A 17741-nucleotide genomic window follows, 5' to 3' on the forward strand; every position below is an offset into this window, starting at 1 on the left:
TTGCAGAAGCAACGATGGCATTTCGAAAAGTTTACGCAAACTCCGGCTTGAGACGCTGGATTGACTGCTGTAAAGTTCACTTTCTGTTCTGTTTTTTTTTTTAAACACACCACGGTCAATATTGAAACATAAATCACCATGGATTAAAACCATGGATTAAAACTAAGGCCTATTACTAGTTTTGTAAAAGCTGGTAGGGACCAGGTGAAATTCTGCCGGTACTCTTCGGTACTCTGTACCAGGTCTTGTTTTAATGCCGGATTTATATCTGCTTTTCATCCAACGCGCTTGCATTCCGTTCATTTACACGAGCGCAACGTTTCTCAAATGCGCTTTCATTCAGCACAGATCGCGCTGCTTGCAATCTGTTTCCTCACACTGCCTCTCTGTCTCTCAGTGCTGCTTCAGGTTTGGCAGATTTGGCAAGCGAGTCAGAATCGGGATACAGATGCAGGTGTGCTTTTACGCTTTCCAGTACAGTGATCAGTTTTGTTTTGCTGTGATGCTAGTATCTTCTGATATGAGCACTGTAAATGTACAATGCCCCCCTTTTCTACAGTTTGTTTAAGTTAAATTTGAGTTTGCACTTGCGTGTAAAGGCATACTGTTTCTGTCTGAAATATACTAATATTTTTTTCTGGAATAGATCATGGTATAATTAATCTACACAGAAACACAACAGAGAAGCTCACATAATATATTGTAGGATAAGTAATCTGTAATAAAATAAAATAAAATAAAATAACAGGGATATATGTTTTAATCCAAGGCTATCACTGTAGCATGGCCAGGTCCTGCTGCATGTGAGCACCCAGGGGCTGGAAAGTACAGGGAGGATTCCAGAGAATCATGTCAGCCCTGGTTGGGACTGAACACTGGGACTCAATGTGCATCAATGTGCGTTTTGCTGTTATTATCTGTACTGTGGTATGAAGGGATTTTGCGTGCGCCGCCCAGCGGATAAGGCGAATCCTCGCCTTTGTTTTGTGGACGGCAAGCAGCTAGACTTCAAAAAATGTTTTCCGCAAAACGAGACTGTACGTTCCCTGGTTTTGGATAACGTCACTCACAGCTTAACTGTACAGAGTGTCGCGCTGGATAGATTTACTGACTGACAAGCGCGCTGTCCAACACCAAGCACAGAGGTGCTCTTCCTGCTTCGAGTGCAGGAGGCTCAGCTCCAATGAAAAGGAGCCAGAGGCGTGGCCTTGTGTTGTTTTTCAAAGGGACGATTGATTCGGAGCGGTGTGTACGTGCAGGTTGTTGCAACAATGTAATCTGTATTTGAATTTCATTTTGTGCTATTCATGTCGTTAGTTTTTATGTCATTTTAATAGCTTTATTTGAATAAAGCACAAAGTCAGCTATGAGGCTGTTTGGGTTCCTCTTGAAAAACAAGACTCCAAAGCAAATTGAGTATTACTCCAGGTTTTCTCCATCGCCACTGTCTATAAAACAGTTTCTGGATTTCGGTAAGTATTGGCTTTTACTAACAGTTATCTTTATTAAATGCGTGTCGTGGTGGTGTTATTTTAAGGTGGAGTTCATAGCGGTCCCATAATTATATAACATTTCATAGTCCTTTATGTACAGCATTGGTGTCATATCTAGACAGTTCAACTGCAACGTCAGACTCTCGTAAGTGGGTTCAGTTAGTTACTTGTTGCTATACTGAACGAACACCTGTCTGTCTGTCTGTCTATCTATCTATCTATCTATCTATCTATCTATCTATCTATCTATCTATCTATCTATCTATCTGTCTGTCTATATATCTTAGATAGATACACATACACACACACACACGGCTTCCTGTGATGATGCAGGCCATCCGTAAGTGCCACATTTCCAGTTAATGTTTGTTTAAATGTCTGATGAAGCTGTGTGCTGAGACTGTCAATAATCTGGTGTCTGGATTGAGGTTGAAATGGTTCAATTTAAACAATTTAGTTCAGGGTTGGAACTGCACACAGCAAGTCAGTGTCTTAACCGTCATGCGAACGTGCTGGGTGAGACAGAATCTGCCTGACTGGAGCAGGACACAGTTCTATTGATAAGCAAGCACGCTGTAGGCTTCACAGCAGTAGGGACCTCCTTCTGTACCTGCTTATTTTGTGCTAAAATCTCATGGTATTTACAAAAGCAAACAAACTTGGAAACTTGATGGCACTCCTGTTATTACTTTGACGTGCTGTACAGTGCGTGCACATCTGGGTGGGCTCTTCTCAATGTTGCAGGCGGCTCTGATTTTGTCTGTAAGGTATAAATATAGAAGTCAATGATTCCATTCTCCGAACGGAAGCTGTGTCACAGCACCAATCGTAAGGGCAAGTGTAACTGATCGCTCTGAGTGGTAAAGGTCAGCTGTAAACCACAGTCAGGAGGACTAGAGACATGCAGTACTGTGGACAGTGCTTTAGTATTAATTGGGCTAAACGCCTGTTTCCTACATTAACGCAAGACTGTATTTGAATTTTGCCTAGAGGGTATCGGTTACCTGCAGTTAAGGGTGTGGTCTCTTAGATACCCCATTGGTCTGCACAGCACGTTCTTAATGATTGCTAAACGGCTTTGAAAGGGAAGACCTGCATACAGCGCTGGGATCATCCAGGACTATGTAACTTGTTACAAGGATAAGTCACTGATACAGGGAAGCCCAGGACTTTGTGATCAAACTTCTGTGTATTCGGATCGACCCATCAACACAAGTCTCGTGCTTGCCATTAGTCTGATGTAACCAATCGGTATACAGATGTGCTATTTTTTTGTTTTCTTGGAAACCCTTATAAAAGTTTACTACAGTATTTCTGGACTTGGATGCTTATCCCATGGTCCTATGCATTTACCATAGTTTACAATGATTTTCCATGTTTTAAAATATGCTTTCTCATACTAAGCAGGGCTTTGCATGCTTTTAATGTGCTTTATTACACTTTGCTAAGCTTTTGGGAAACTTTTAGTGTTGACTGGAAGATGACGGCTGCAGAGGACTGTGGCATCTGAAAATAGATTGTTCAATGCTCTCAATAATAACCAAAGCGTTCTGTGCGCTCTCACATTTTATTTCTGTGGAGTTGAGTTGTTTTTATGTGAATGAAAGAGATCTGCAGTCACGTGAAATGAATAATCTGCTGCCAGATTATCTGTTTAGAACTCTGTTGATAAACTGCTGCAGATAAACCTAATTACAGTTTGACAAAACCAGCAAGTACTTCTGTAATCCGCTGCAGGGTCACGGAGACACCCTTCCAGATGGGTGTAAAAGAAGTTACAATGTCACACTCCTGTCATGGGAGGGAAGCAAATAGAGTAAAAAGCAATTTAGAAAAAGCATAATGTCAGGCTTCTATTTATTGGCATTATTTTGAGAACCAGTCATCCAATCGGCTTGAAACTTGGTATGGACATTCTTGAGGGCAGGTCTTGCCTCTGATAGGCTGTGCTGATGAACAGTATTTCTTCAGCACTTCAAGGTGTCATTGCAGTGACTGTAATTGGATATATGTTGCTTGTACTACTGTGCTGTAATAAACTATATTAAGGTCATTTTAAAATATAAACAATTTGGAATTGCAATATGGTATTCTAGGCGCTGTGTCAACTGAGACTGACAGCATTGCTGACAACAGCGGACAATGTACTTTCTGGAATGTTACTGACAACTGCCTCGGGTGTCAAAAAACAAAACAAAAACAATACATTGACAGCCTGTGATTGTATGATGCATGGTGTTTACAGCTGGCTTGCCGTCTGTGTTTTCAGTTATGAGATTCTCTCTCTTTCAGTGGAAAGCCGTTCATTAAATTCTCTCTGTGACTGACAAAGTTTTAATTGCAGCAGACAAAAAGCTTTTAGTGCTGTGCTGTACCACAACAAGCTATATCAGACCCTTGTGTACACAACAGGACAAGCCTTTGCCTCCTGTGTTTGATTGAATCAAAATGCATTTATTGTGCAGCAGCCAGAGGGTGACTCTTGGTGTCCTGTGGGTGCTTCCGTATGTATGTAAGGGGTGCTGTGTTCTAGCCAGTGGCTTAAACTCGGCTATGCATCATTTAGATTTCTGACTCCCAACTACAGTAGGTACTTCACTCACAGAAATGTTATTCTGGCAGAGCACCCGTAAAAAAAGAATTGGTTTGATGGTGCATTTTGGGTATGCAACTTAAAACTTGCTCAGTTGCTTTGATAGAGTTGTCTCATTATATCCTATTGGAAGGATGACAGGAGTGGAAATGTTTGCTGCCACACAGGCTTGGTATTTTCCGTCTGTCTGCAGAGTCATGGAAATTGCATGTAACTGGGCTGGACTCCCTTGGGATTGAATCACTTGTTTTCTATTGGTTTCTTTCTTATTTCTGGGGCGGTGACTTGTGGATAGTGGGTTTTAAGGAGGAGTGCTGTCTGAGATTGACCCTCATTGCACACCCCAAACATGCTGGAAGCATTGATCCCACCTGCAATGGCTTGTTTTCACACAGGTGCTTCTGTGGTGGTGTACGGAACATTTAGAAACTGTGTGGCTACTTTACATGGAACACCATGCAGCTGCTCTCAAATATAACTGTCTTATTAATGGATTGTGAATTTTAAATCATGACTGAAGACCCAGCACATTTATTTTTAAATATAAATACCTTTCAGTATAAATACCTGTGCACTACGCAACTATGGCCAAAAGTTTTGCATCACCTAGAATTTTAGGCTTGAGATATCCTTTTTTTTTTTTTTTTTTAAACTAGATATTTTATTTAACACCATGTAATCAAACTACAAAATATTGCGAAAGTCCTGATCCCATAATAGTAGTACAGTATTTTGTTAGATTTCAAAATATCACATTTTTCAGTTTTTATAAAAGTATATGGAAAACTACAAAGCGGTATGTAATTCAATATGTTAAGGTAACTTTATTCAGCAGGTTTTGTTTGACTTTATGAAGCTAAATTAGTTATTTCTATAGGGTGGTGCACAATGTTTGGCCAGGGCTGTAGGTAGGGTATACTGAGGCTGGTGGTTTTATTTGCTCATTCTTCTTCTTGCAGGCAGGAACAATGCCTGTGAGAAAACGTCCTACATGTTCTTGCGGAAGGAGCTCCCGGTCCGGCTGGCGAACACCATGAGGGAGGTGAACCTGCTTCCAGACAAGCTACTGAGCAGACCCTCTGTGAGGCTGGTGCAGACCTGGTGAGCTAGTAATGGGGCCTGTTGCACCCTGGCTGGGTAATGCATGCTGAGTGAGCCTGGTCCAGCTCTGTGTTGTGCACTGAGCAGAGCGGACCTGCCCTGGCTGGGTAATGCATGCTGAGTGAGCCTGGTCCAGCTCTGTGTTGTGCACTGAGCAGAGCGGACCTGCCCTGGCTGGATAATGCATGCTGAGTGAGCCTGGTCCAGCTCTGTGTTGTGCACTGAGCAGAGCAGACCTGGGTTTAGCACGTCACAACTCAGTACCTATTACCACTGTGCTGCCTCAGGCTCGTCTCCAGCAAGTTTACATGCACATGAAATTGACACTCTTGTAATTTGATTTGTTTCAATATGTGCAGAGTTTACATGCCAAACTCAGGGTTTGGAGGAATCGATGTTTCTGAACCTGCGCCCACTTGAATCCAGTCAAAACCCACAAACCCAATTGCAACTCCAAATGGTTTCACATGCAAGATGCATTGATGATTCAGAATTGATTCCGCAAATAGGGAGTTTGAATTTCATTCGATTGTGCATGTAAATGGCTAAGGGAAGAGACATCAGAACTTTCATCCACCAATCATGCATCTCCGTTTGCTGGTACTGTTCTGACATTTTTATTAAAATAGAAATGTACTTTGACAGTATTTTTCCTAACTGGCACTGGATTTGCTGCGCTATTGGCGCTTGTATCTTGGGACCTGCTCAGCTGAATTTGATTAAGCTTTGTATGGACACGTGTTGCAAGAAGTTAATTGGAAGGGACAACAACATGGCTTATTACTGCATTTGAAACGATGCCCATGGGAACCGGAGTTTACCTCTCAGTCTCCTTAATCTTACTGCACACGGAAACCTGGCACGTTCGGTGTGTGGTTTTGAATGGGAGGGAAATGACACGTATTTTAAGTCCAGCGAGATGTTTTTGTCTCTCTTGCACGTCTCATTAAACTGCTGTCGAGACAGATGTCTGGCGCAGGCTGAGTGAATTTCATGTGTCTGCTGCATTGCTGGATCATCACCGGTCATAATGCTTACAGAGTCCTGCTGTTTTCCATACAGATGGGAGTAATATGTCCCTGTGTGGTGTGTGTGTGTATATATGGCTTGAAGTATTTAGGTTTTATTTTTGATCACATGGTGTCCCTTTTAAATAGCTTTTGAGCTGATTCTGTTTCCTAATTAAACACAGAAATAGCTGTTAATTACAAAACAATGTTATTTGTTTTTTTTACCTTCATATCTTGACTGAGCCTGATTCTGTTTCTCCTTATTTTTATTTCAAGCTCATCGCTGATCCTAATTGCATTTCATTCATGCAGTCGCCTATTTTATCGTTGTGCTTCTGTTGTTTTCACTCATTTAATAGAGTGTACACTGATAGCAAGTCCATCCTTGATTTTGTAGCAAAGAAAAAATAAATCGAAAACCCCATTTTTAATGAATAGTTAGACAGCTTAACAGCTACTAATTAACATGTAAAGGTAGGTAGAGATTTTGAAAATAAGAAGTGAAAAGCTCAAGCTCTAGGTGTATAATCCCGTGTAAGGAGGGTGAACCCCTAAATAAAATAAGATCCAGTGTGTGCTTTCATTCTTTTCCCCACTTCATTTTGTTTCTAATTTCTTATGTATTCCCCTTAGGTACATGCAGAGCTTTTTAGACATTTTGGAATATGAAACCAGGAGTCCAGAGGATCCTCAAGTATTGGATGAGTAAGTGTCAGATTTGTAAAAAAGATTGGACCAACACATGCTGGAACGCACCATTTCTTACATACACAAGGTTGCAAAGAGAATGCAGTAAATGGAGATTTGTAAAAAAACTCACATTTTTAAACTGCATTCTTTAAAAGAGAATCTCGAACACGTTTAGAACAATTTTCTGTGCAGCGAACAGCATTAGCAGCTTCATCGCTGCCCCCCTTTTTTATGTCCAAGATATTTTGGTTATTTTGTTTTTTCATACTTTTGATATCCATATCTAAATAGTTTTAGAATGAAACAAAGTGATTTTGTACCAGGAAGCAGCAGTAACAATAACTTTGATAGCTACAAATATCTACATATTTCAACCTGAGGTATACAATACAATACAGTACAATACAAAATATAATATGTTCGAAGTGACCATTGAGAATATTGCCAGTGCTGACAGGATGTAGAAAGATCTCTCAGACATTCCTTGGCACTCCTTTAGTGTTCAGAATGTCCAAAGTTCGATTGCTCACGTCCTACAATCTAGCTTCCTTTGCAGAAGACTGATAAAGCCAAGGTTAAACAATAACAAGTCTATTTGTAGGCTGTTCACAGCGGATACATAGCAGAACGACTGAGCACAACACTGAGCATCAGTTTTGTTTTGAATGTTTTTATTGGTTGATTTATTTATTTATTTATTTATTTATTTTTGTCAATGCTAAATTCATGCCAGGTGCCATTATGATAAATCGTTGCAGTAATGATCCGTTACCGGTCTATTGTCATGGATGTTCCAGCGCTTTCCATTTGGACCAAGTCTCTGGTTCCAGTGGATGCACTCTCTGTGAATTTGGTTCTAGTTCAAAGCATATAAATTCACAAAACCCTTCCGAAAGAGAAATCTTAAGTTTATTCATGCATTTGAAAGTTACTTGTAGAGTCGTTGGATATGTCTTGTGTTGGTCTGTCAGCTCTTCTGTTGCTTTAGACGTGTCTCTCTCCAGCTGCCTGCATGAAGATGAAGAGATCACGAGATTTAACTTGCTAGTTATTTAAAATACCACAGAGCATAAACAGTGGCATAGGCGTAGTTCACCAATAACTCAGAAGTGTTGATGCAACAAATGATACTGGTTTGCTATGGAACTCAAATATAGTACTATACAAATAGTGTTCATTAATGACATTTCTTACAAGTTTTTTCTGTCTATTACACATTACACTACTTTGTTTTAGTCAAAAGGAAGCTGTAAACATGCACATTGCAGTCTCCTGTCTCCTATATTGTGCTACCGTGCTTTTATATGTCAGAACATTTCTAAACTGCGCTACAACTTCATGCAAACCTTCTAATCTTGTGCTTTGATTTCCAAATTGGTATCGGAGTGGATGATCGATTGTATGACTGAGACGATCTGGAGTGTGATGATGAACAGGGTGAAAGCAGCTTGTCCCCGTTGACTCCTCATTGTATTGTGGAGTTCGGGACACTTCAGTGCTGTGTTCATAAGAGACGTAAGCAGGAGTGATGTGAAGCGAGTTTGATTGATTGCTTTGTTCTTTCAGTTTCCTGGACATTCTGATTCAGATCCGGAACCGGCACAATGACGTCGTCCCCACCATGGCGCAGGGCGTGATCGAGTACAAGGAGAAGTACGGCTTCGACCCCTTCATCAGCAGCAACATCCAGTACTTCCTGGACCGCTTCTACACCAACCGCATCTCCTTCAGGATGCTGATTAACCAGCACAGTGAGTCCTCTGAGAGTCCGTGTGCGCCTAGGCTTGCATGCACAAGCAAAATGAGCTTGACCCTGAGTGACTAATCAGCACACCACAAAACCACCCGTGAGTTTGAATTTGGCACGCCGTCCTCTCTGCAGGAAGCCCCGGGTTGTCTGTTGGCACTGATGTCTCGTTCCCACTGCTTGGTGCTACAGGCCTTGGTATTGGGTTTTGTTTTAAAGAGCCGGCAGTAACACTGCGTTTAGAACAAAGCAGTCCGAGCAACGGAAGCTGAAATTGAAAGTCCATTCATTGCTGTTTTCATTATGGCACTGCAAACGATTTTAAACACATGTGCTTTGAAAGGCACCCATTAACTGCCTTTATTTCAGCATCGGCCCAAACTGCTAAAAGACATTTAGTTTCTTCTCTTTCCCAAAAGCCTCTGCCATTGTTTTTATATTCAGAAGGCTTCTGTACAGCCATTGTACAAACCACTGTAGAGATCTCCCTGTCGGTTTCTTATTGTACCTGTGAAAAAAACCAATGTAGAGATCTCCCTGTTGGTTTCTTTTCTACACACACCTCCTCGCTACATGATGATGCACTTCCTTTGAAGCCAGTTTGCCTACATAGAGTATGAGATGCAAAACCTGACCAGATAGCTGTGCTCAGCTGCTTGGGGGAGCAGTGGACACACCTTGTCTTGTTGCCGTGGACACACCTTGTCTTGTTGCCGTGGACACACCCTGTCTTGTTGCCGTGGACACACCCTGTCTTGTTGCCGTGCTCAGCCTTAGCCGGGATCACCAGGCATTGGAAATGGGGCATTACTGTCCTACCTGCCTTTAGATTTTAAAGGCCGTGGGCTGGATGTGCATGGGTGGATGGTTTCCATGAAGAAAGGGCAAAGCATTGATGTGTATCTCTTTTTTTTATTTCAGCACTGCTCTTCGGTAATGACACAAATCCAGCACACCCCAAACATATTGGAAGCATCGATCCCACCTGCAATGTAGCCGATGTTGTTAAAGGTAAGCTTTCCTTCTCTTTGCATGCAATTATTAGATTTCTTAGGATTATTCTCATCGACTTTTAATGCCAATTAAAACCTATCCCATAATCGTGTTCAATTTTACACAACAATGTGATTTCTGGGTGAATGGTTTACTACGTTCTTCCATAGTTTAGCTTTCTGTACACCCCCACCTCCCCCAGGTAACTACAGCAGGAGGCAATGTTATTTGAGGTCACAGGAGCATTTCAAAAAAAAAAAAGAGGAAAAAAAAAGTGTGTGTGTTTTTGTATACTGGGAACATTTCTGTGAAAAGCATTAGAGCAAATGTCTTGACAAATATTCATTCCAGATGCCTATGAGACTGCGAAGATGCTTTGTGAGCAATACTACATGGCAGCACCTGAGCTGGAAATCGAAGAATTCAATGGTAAGTGTTCTGATTCCTTTGTGTTGTGCCCGCTGGAACTCGAAGAATTCAATGGTAAGTGTTCTGATTCCTTTGTGTTGTGCCCGCTGGAACTCGAAGAATTCAATGGTAAGTGTTCTGATTCCTTTGTGTTGTGCCCGCTGGAACTCGAAGAATTTAATGAGGTAGTATAACTATTCCTCTGCTCGTAGCGTCTCACACTGGTTAGGATTCTGTGACCGTTTTGGCTAATTAAACATCTCTGTGAGGCTCGAGGCACAAATACTTTGAAAACGGCAGGTGGAATACTGGTGGTGAGGCACGATCTGATGTTATTACCATTGTATTTACTTAAGCAATAATATACATACTGTATTATACCAGATAACATGCACAGTAGGGCTAGACATTAAAGAAACAGTCTTCCATGCACCTGTAAGTAGAAGAGAATCCGCAGGGTTTATTGGGTTATCTATTCAAGTGCATTTTTTTTTTTCTTCCAGCTAAGGCACCTAAAAAGAACATCCAAGTGGTGTATGTGCCGTCCCATCTCTTCCACATGCTGTTTGAGTTGTTCAAGGCAAGTGCATTTGAAAACCTTTTAGCTGAAGGCTATATTTGTTAAAAGCTCTTTATTACTCTTTATTACTCTCAGAATTGACTTGTTGCTTAGCAGTGCCCCCTAGTGGAACAACAGAGGCATGCACGGCACTCTGTCACACTCTTCAGCCATCACCAGTCCATCCTGGGTTGTTATACATTCCAGTTTTCCTGCTTATCGCTGCACCGTGATAGCCAGATCCGGACAGTACTACAATATTAAATGCCCACCCTGGATCAGAGAGTCTGAAACTTTTTATTTGGGGTCAGCCCTGTTTTTAAAAAAGAAATTTGAATAGGGAGTCCCAACTGAAAACTGTGGAAAAAGCAAATCGCAAACAAACTGTATTGAAAGTCGATGTTTTCTGTATACAGAAGAATCATTGTTTTTTTTTTGTGCAGATATGGGGTCCAGTGACCCATATTGAAAACCTCTGCTCTAGATTACAGTGATGGCCACTGATCACCATGTATGCAGGGGCTCCTGGGCTGCAACAGTAGTAATTAACGCTGGCTATCAAGCCATTTTAAATGTCACGCTGTGCCTAAGTCTGTTTGTAACTGTACATTCGCTATGAGACATTAGCAGTGTATTGAACCTTTGCCTTGATTTGTTAGCTCTTGTGCTCACTAAGCCTAATGCCCTTTGTGTAGAATTCAATGAGAGCCACCGTGGAGCTCCATGAAGGCAGAAGTGAAGGCTTCCCCCCCATTAAAACAATGGTCACCCTGGGAAAGGAGGATCTGTCTATAAAGGTTAGTGGGTGGTTCTGTTTAACACTTTTTTCCATTTGAAATGATCTAATTCTCTTCATATTCCCAGTGATGGGAGGGTTAATATATCACACTTTAGTAGTTTCCATATATCTCGAGAATTGATTATCTCATTACAGGGTTAGAAACTCCTGCACCCAGTCCTGGGTTTCAGAACTCCCCTTGTTTTAGATGCATTATTGAAATCAACAGACGCCAGGAGTTTGAACAATCAGGCCCCTGCTCAACCTGCTCTGAATTTACTGATCACACTTCAATAAGCCTCTCGTGCGTCTGTAGGGTGACTATCAGGAATTGTGCATGCAGCTATAAGGGAAGGAACAATATGCTTTCCTGTTCGTTTTGCAGATATGTGATAAAGGTGGAGGCGTCCCACTGAGAAAGATCGAGCGCCTGTTTAACTACATGTACTCCACAGCCCCTAGACCCAACTTCGAACCATCCAGCACTGCTGCTCCCCTGGTAAGATGAGTCCATGTCAATACTGTGGCTTCAAGCTGACGGTTTCTCTGTTTTTAGGATGTTGCAGTGTTTAACTGTGCCTGCTGCCGGATCCACTGCAAACCGGCTGGAAGCCACTTGGATAGTGGTACAGGTGGTTTGTAATCTCCACCAAGTGGGCACAACTGGGGAAACTGAAATGGGAACAGTTTGCCTGTTTCTGTTTATAAAACCACGTCCTTTCAGATCAGTCCATCACTTGTCTTGCAGGCTGGCTTTGGCTATGGCTTGCCCATCTCTCGGCTCTATGCCAGGTACTTCCAAGGGGACCTCAAGCTGTACTCCATGGAGGGAGTGGGCACCGACGCTGTAATCTATCTGAAGGTAACTTCAGCTGCTCCTTTTTAAATAGTTTTTGTGAATTTGAACACACCTGCATTTATACAGTTTGTAAACGTTGTGTATAATGTAGAATTACCTGAACATGTGATTTATTGGACATCTTCTTCTAAGCATTGCTTCCGATACTTGGTAGAAAAATACAGAGGCCCCCAGCCCAGCACCTACCCTTGACACCACATTCAAGGACACATTCATTGTTTAGGTTTGAAGGATAAGCATCCACAAGCACACAGCTGAACACATGGGACTTCCTTCTGTCAAGCACAGTGGCTGCCGTGATGCGTGCTAATGCTAAATTACAGTTTTATACACATTACTATACATGTAGTATTCAGTGTGAAAATAAGAGGGAAGAATGAATAAAGCTTGATTTGCATATCCTAAATCGGTGTTATGATGGCTTGCTTTGGTTTGTGATAGTGTTTAGTATTGCTGTGATGTTGGATGCATTAAAACATTTCTCTCTGGCATGTTTTTTCAGGCTCTTTCCAGCGAATCGTTCGAGCGACTCCCCGTGTTCAACAAGTCTGCGTGGCGGCACTACCAGACCTCGCCCGAGGCAGACGACTGGAGCAACCCCAGCAGCGAGCCCAGAGATGCTTCCAAGTACAAAGCCAACAGATAACTCCAGAACACCAGGGCGGTTTCTCCCTCCGCGTCATAGAAGCCATCGGCTGAGCTCTGGATCCAAACGGATTTAATAATCTAATATTAATAGCATCCAGTGTGTTTGTAAATGTTGATGTTTCCATATTAAGAACTACTACCTAGGTCACCTCCAGGTCAAACAGGCAGGGAGAGGCACGGAGATGATGTTGTGTAACAAACTTGAGTGTTACCAGTGGGTCCTGTCCTGTTCCTCTCTCTTCCTCCCCTCCCTCTGTCCCATGCAGAAGTGAGGTCATGCTAAGTACATAACTTGTTGGGCAAAGTGTTCTTGTTTTTATTAATCTTTGGAATTTTATATAGAGGGCAGGTAAAGTTCCATATACTGTTTGTTCTGTGGGGGTGGGGTGCACAGTAGCACTGCAAATAATGCCCATGGCTTCAAACTTAAGATATGAAAATTAAATTAAACAACTTAGCTGCCTTTTTTGAAGGACAATTGTCTGAAACCTGTTGCACTTGATGTAGCATGGCAACATCGAATTCTGTAAGGCTCATTGCTGTGGTATACATTTTAATTGTTTTTTTGTGGTAAAATTAATTGGCAGGAAAGCCAAGTGTGACGTGCACGTCTGCCACACAGTTGGCAAAAGCACCTTAAGATTTTAAGAACAAAATATTTATATAAACGTAACAAATATGGGCAAATGCCTAGAAGAGAGGTTGCACTAGTACTGGATTTTGTAATGTTTTTGAGGAAAGTTCTCCCGGTACTGTATATAATCTTGAGTTATCCATGCAGCAGGCAGGTATGATTGTGGTTTTCTTTGTGATTACTGGACGGTGGTTGAAGTCTCTGCAGCCCTTACCTTCAGGACCTGGGTTATAATATACCCCAGATGTAAACCTGAGGGATCTTCGGACTGCAGTGAATTAAGAGGTATCTGAGACTGAGAATGGGATAGACTAGGAGCAGGAGTGCTGGAATGCAAACCAGGAGCAGCAGAGGGTTCTAAAGAATCCCTCACTGCTGCTGTACAGAGAGGCACCTTGCTGCTGGAGTCCCGTACCCTGCACTTTAGCTTCAGGGACTGCAGGAGGCCAGTGGGACCAATAAAGCAGGTCCTTTTGCTTGCTCTCCTGATCCACAGTCCCATCTCTCACTCTGTCCTGGATTGGGGCTGCTGAAAAGGTTCTATATTAGGATAAAAAAGAAAGATTACCAAATTTTTAGTTTGTAACAAAATGATAATTCAAAAAGTTAAAGTGAGCCACATAAATCAAAGCACACAGTGCAGTGTTGCACCATACTGCCTTCTGTGGTCTGGTTTCGTTTCAGCATTTTCATATTGTTCCCCTTTTTTCTATGCTCGGCGACATTTTCTAAAAACCTACATTTGATTTCCCATAACCACTGCACACTGTGCCAGGCTAATGAAATGGAGACTCCAAGCCCCTTTTTTGCTTAATCCTGCAGCACAGGGGAGCACTTCTTTTCCTGTGACAGGCTGCTGGCGTGGGGGTGCTTGCATTCTCTGCTGAGTGACAGGCAGGAGATCGAGACGGAGGTCGAAGTTCATACGCCCCGCAGGCGAACAGGATTTATGTACATAGTGTGAACACAGACAACTGCTCACGTGACACTGCCAACAGTGGTAGTGCATTGAGGACATAAAGGGGAATGTACATAAAGAAAAAGAAAAACACTGTACAAAAGCCTTGAAAACGGACGATCTTCAGCCCCGTTGGCTTTGGCTTTTCAGAAGCCCTGAGGTGAATAAACTGAACCTCTTTATACCTGACGCCGCGCTGGAACACACCTAGCTGCTGATTCCACAGCTGGCAATCGCACACAGCAGGCAGGCTCTCCCAGGAGCGCCAGGTACTCACTCACTCACTCCACTCACTCACTCACTCACTTAATTATTTAATTAATTAATTAATATTCTAATAAACACACACTATTTACAGTAATCATTTACACAAAAAACCCTCCTTGTATGCAGGGCTCCTGCCCTGCCACAGCACCCCAGATTGTATGTGGGAGTATTCTAGTCCAATCACTTGTACGTCTGTTTAACTAAACTCAAATATTTGGTAAAACTACTAACATACAGTGGGCTCTATTTATCATGGTGAAATACAAAGGCGGCAAGAGAGAGCAGGCAGCAAACAGAAATGCCCACCCAGGGGAAACTAGATGAGGTACAGAGACTCATGGTTTGCTTTGAATTGAGCGATGCTTGTATGCAATCATGAACTTCCCCTTTAAACAATACGCCCCGTTCGGTGTGGCAAGAGAACCAAGTTACTCTGACGTTCACAAAGAGCATTGTTGCCGCCTGGTCATCACTGTGTGGTATGGAAGAGTGTTGAAGAAATCTGTGGTGCTGGGTGCTCAGTGCAAAGCTTCAATGCTGGGCTCATGTCTTGGAAGACTGTTGCGCTCTGCAGTACTGTGTGTGAGGAGGCATGTGCTGTCACTGGCTCAATCTTTCACTTCATCCTGAAATGGAGATATATATATATATAGAGAGAGAGAGAGAGAGAGAGAGATATATTCTTTGCAGATATATAAAGTTCCCATGCCACTTGTTGTCCTCAGGACATGTCCCACTGCAGCAAGATACTCTACATGAGCAGGCCCGCCCTGTATGAATATCCAATGGCAAATAAATAACTTGTGCTCCTGAGTTGTTGCTTGCTTGTTTACCATTGCCATTCAGAATCACTGATTTGTAGTGCAAATAATAGATTGGTGTGTATTTTAGCATTGAAGATTTTACATGCACTCCTGCGCTGGCTGTAAATGTCATTTTCCACATGTAAACCAGGCGTTAATAAAAAAGACTTTAAAAAATAAGAACAGGGCAGATGATTCTAGCAAGGCATGCTTCTAGAATTTGTAAGCTCAGGAAGGTTTCCTGCTGTAATCGTTCATAAGGGATTTGTTTCAATAACAATGTCATTTCAGACGTGTTTATTTCTTTTGCCTTTTTGGAATTTTTTTGGACTAGATTGTATTATTCATTTTATAAAGACATTTCCTTGTAATAAACTAAAGGTAGGTTTAGCCTACTGTTGTACAACCAACCAATTTGATTTTGTACATTTTGTTGTTCCGCTGATGGTGTTTTTTCAGCTTGTTTAATTAATGCAAAGGAATGGGTGAGTCACACTGCGCAGGTTCATGTCCTGTCTGTGCCTGAGCGGCTGACCTGGTAGAAGCTCAGGTGAGTCATACTGCGCAGGTTCACGTCCTGTCTGTGCCCGAGTGGCTGACCTGGTAGAAGCTCAGGTGAGTCATACTGCGCAGGTTCATGTCCTGTCTGTGCCCGAGTGGCTGACCTGGTAGAAGCTCAGGTGAGTTATACTGCGCAGGTTCATGTCCTGTCTGTGCCCGAGTGGCTGACCTGGTAGAAGCTCAGGTGAGTCATACTGCGCAGGTTCATGTCCTGTCTGTGCCCGAGTGGCTGACCTGGTAGAAGCTCAGGTGAGTCATACTGCGCAGGTTCATGTCCTGTCTGTGCCCGAGTGGCTGACCTGGTAGAAGCTCAGGTGAGTCATACTGCGCAGGTTCATGTCCTGTCTGTGCCCGAGTGGCTGACCTGGTAGAAGCTCAGGTGAGTCATACTGCGCAGGTTCATGTCCTGTCTGTGCCCGAGCGGCTGACCTGGTAGAAGCTCAGGTGAGTCATACTGCGCAGGTTCATGTCCTGTCTGTGCCCGAGTGGCTGACCTGGTAGAAGCTCAGGTGAGTCATACTGCGCAGGTTCATGTCCTGTCTGTGCCCGAGTGGCTGACCTGGTAGAAGCTCAGGTGAGTCATACTGCGCAGGTTCATGTCCTGTCTGTGCCCGAGTGGCTGACCTGGTAGAAGCTCAGGTGAGTCATACTGCGCAGGTTCATGTCCTGTCTGTGCCCGAGTGGCTGACCTGGTAGAAGCTCAGGTGAGTCATACTGCGCAGGTTCATGTCCTGTCTGTGCCCGAGTGGCTGACCTGGTAGAAGCTCAGGTGAGTCATACTGCGCAGGTTCATGTCCTGTCTGTGCCCGAGCGGCTGACCTGGTAGAAGCTCAGGTGAGTCATACTGCGCAGGTTCATGTCCTGTCTGTGCCCGAGTGGCTGACCTGGTAGAAGCTCAGGTGAGTCATACTGCGCAGGTTCACGTCCTGTCTGTGCGAAGTAGGCTGGTTTTCATTGCGGATTCTGAAGGGAGCGTCCCATTGGCTGTGGAGCTCCCGTGGGTTAAGGAGACAAAACCGGCAGGGACTGTTTCTCCTCATCGTGCTACAGTGAACCCTGCTGGCCCAGTGAGGCCAAAGGCGAACACCTGCAGGGCTGGCCTTTGTCCACCAGAGGTCGGTAGCTCGCTGACATCCACTCTCAGGTTCCTGGGTGAAAAAGGAAGCTGGTGGGATCGGAGGACGCCTACTGAACCTTTGGGTCTCCTAAGCTGTGAGGAATTGCTGCAGCGAGTGGAAAAGTGTTTGGGAATTCCTAATTGGGAGGTATATCAGTTTGGGGTGGTGTATTTTAAAGCACATTGCTTGGTATTTGTAAGATAATTGTGGTATACAGTATTCAGTATTTACAACGCACACCTATAAAGAAGGTATGGACTACTGCAAATGGACTTGTCATAGCCATTATATAAAAAATGTTTTGAATTGCCTACTTTCCTCTAGTACCCATTTATAGCCTAAGCTTTTATTGCATTCAGTTTGAATGTATGTATGTAATTTAATTTGTATTGTCTGGTGAAGAGCGTCTCCTCAAGTCTCAAAGGATGTGTAAGTGCTGCACTGGAAAACTATTCCAGGTTTAAAGCAAATATTTAGTCCCTGGTTGAAACAAAAACCTGGCCTGTTGGAGGTACTTGAGG

The 17741-nt window shown here is 43.0% G+C and overlaps 1 protein-coding gene across 1 annotated transcript; it reads left to right on the forward strand.

Moving 5' to 3' along the window:
• Positions 1–1168: 1168 nt before the first annotated feature.
• On the forward strand, positions 1169–15951 carry LOC117407271 (pyruvate dehydrogenase (acetyl-transferring) kinase isozyme 3, mitochondrial). Its single transcript, XM_034922868.2, has 11 exons — positions 1169–1472; positions 5046–5187; positions 6831–6902; positions 8454–8638; positions 9556–9645; positions 9979–10056; positions 10539–10615; positions 11290–11391; positions 11758–11871; positions 12121–12234; positions 12734–15951. The coding sequence occupies exons 1-11, from the start codon at positions 1367–1369 to the stop codon at positions 12875–12877; spliced, it is 1224 nt and encodes a 407-aa protein (XP_034778759.1). The 5' UTR covers positions 1169–1366; the 3' UTR covers positions 12878–15951.
• The last annotated feature ends 1790 nt before the right edge of the window (positions 15952–17741 follow it).

Source organism: Acipenser ruthenus, chromosome 8, assembly GCF_902713425.1.
Source record: "Acipenser ruthenus chromosome 8, fAciRut3.2 maternal haplotype, whole genome shotgun sequence".
In the NCBI taxonomy this organism is placed as follows: Eukaryota; Metazoa; Chordata; class Actinopteri; order Acipenseriformes; family Acipenseridae; genus Acipenser; species Acipenser ruthenus.

Excerpts from the sequence above, each read along its gene's own strand:
- LOC117407271 (XM_034922868.2), top strand. The coding sequence starts at position 1,367 with ATGAGGCTGTTTGGGTTCCTCTTGAAAAACAAGACTCCAAAGCAAATT. Across the intron at positions 1,473-5,045 it reads AAAACAGTTTCTGGATTTCG|GCAGGAACAATGCCTGTGAG; the intron begins GTAAGTATTGGC and ends TTCTTCTTGCAG. Across the intron at positions 8,639-9,555 it reads GATGCTGATTAACCAGCACA|CACTGCTCTTCGGTAATGAC; the intron begins GTGAGTCCTCTG and ends TTTTTATTTCAG.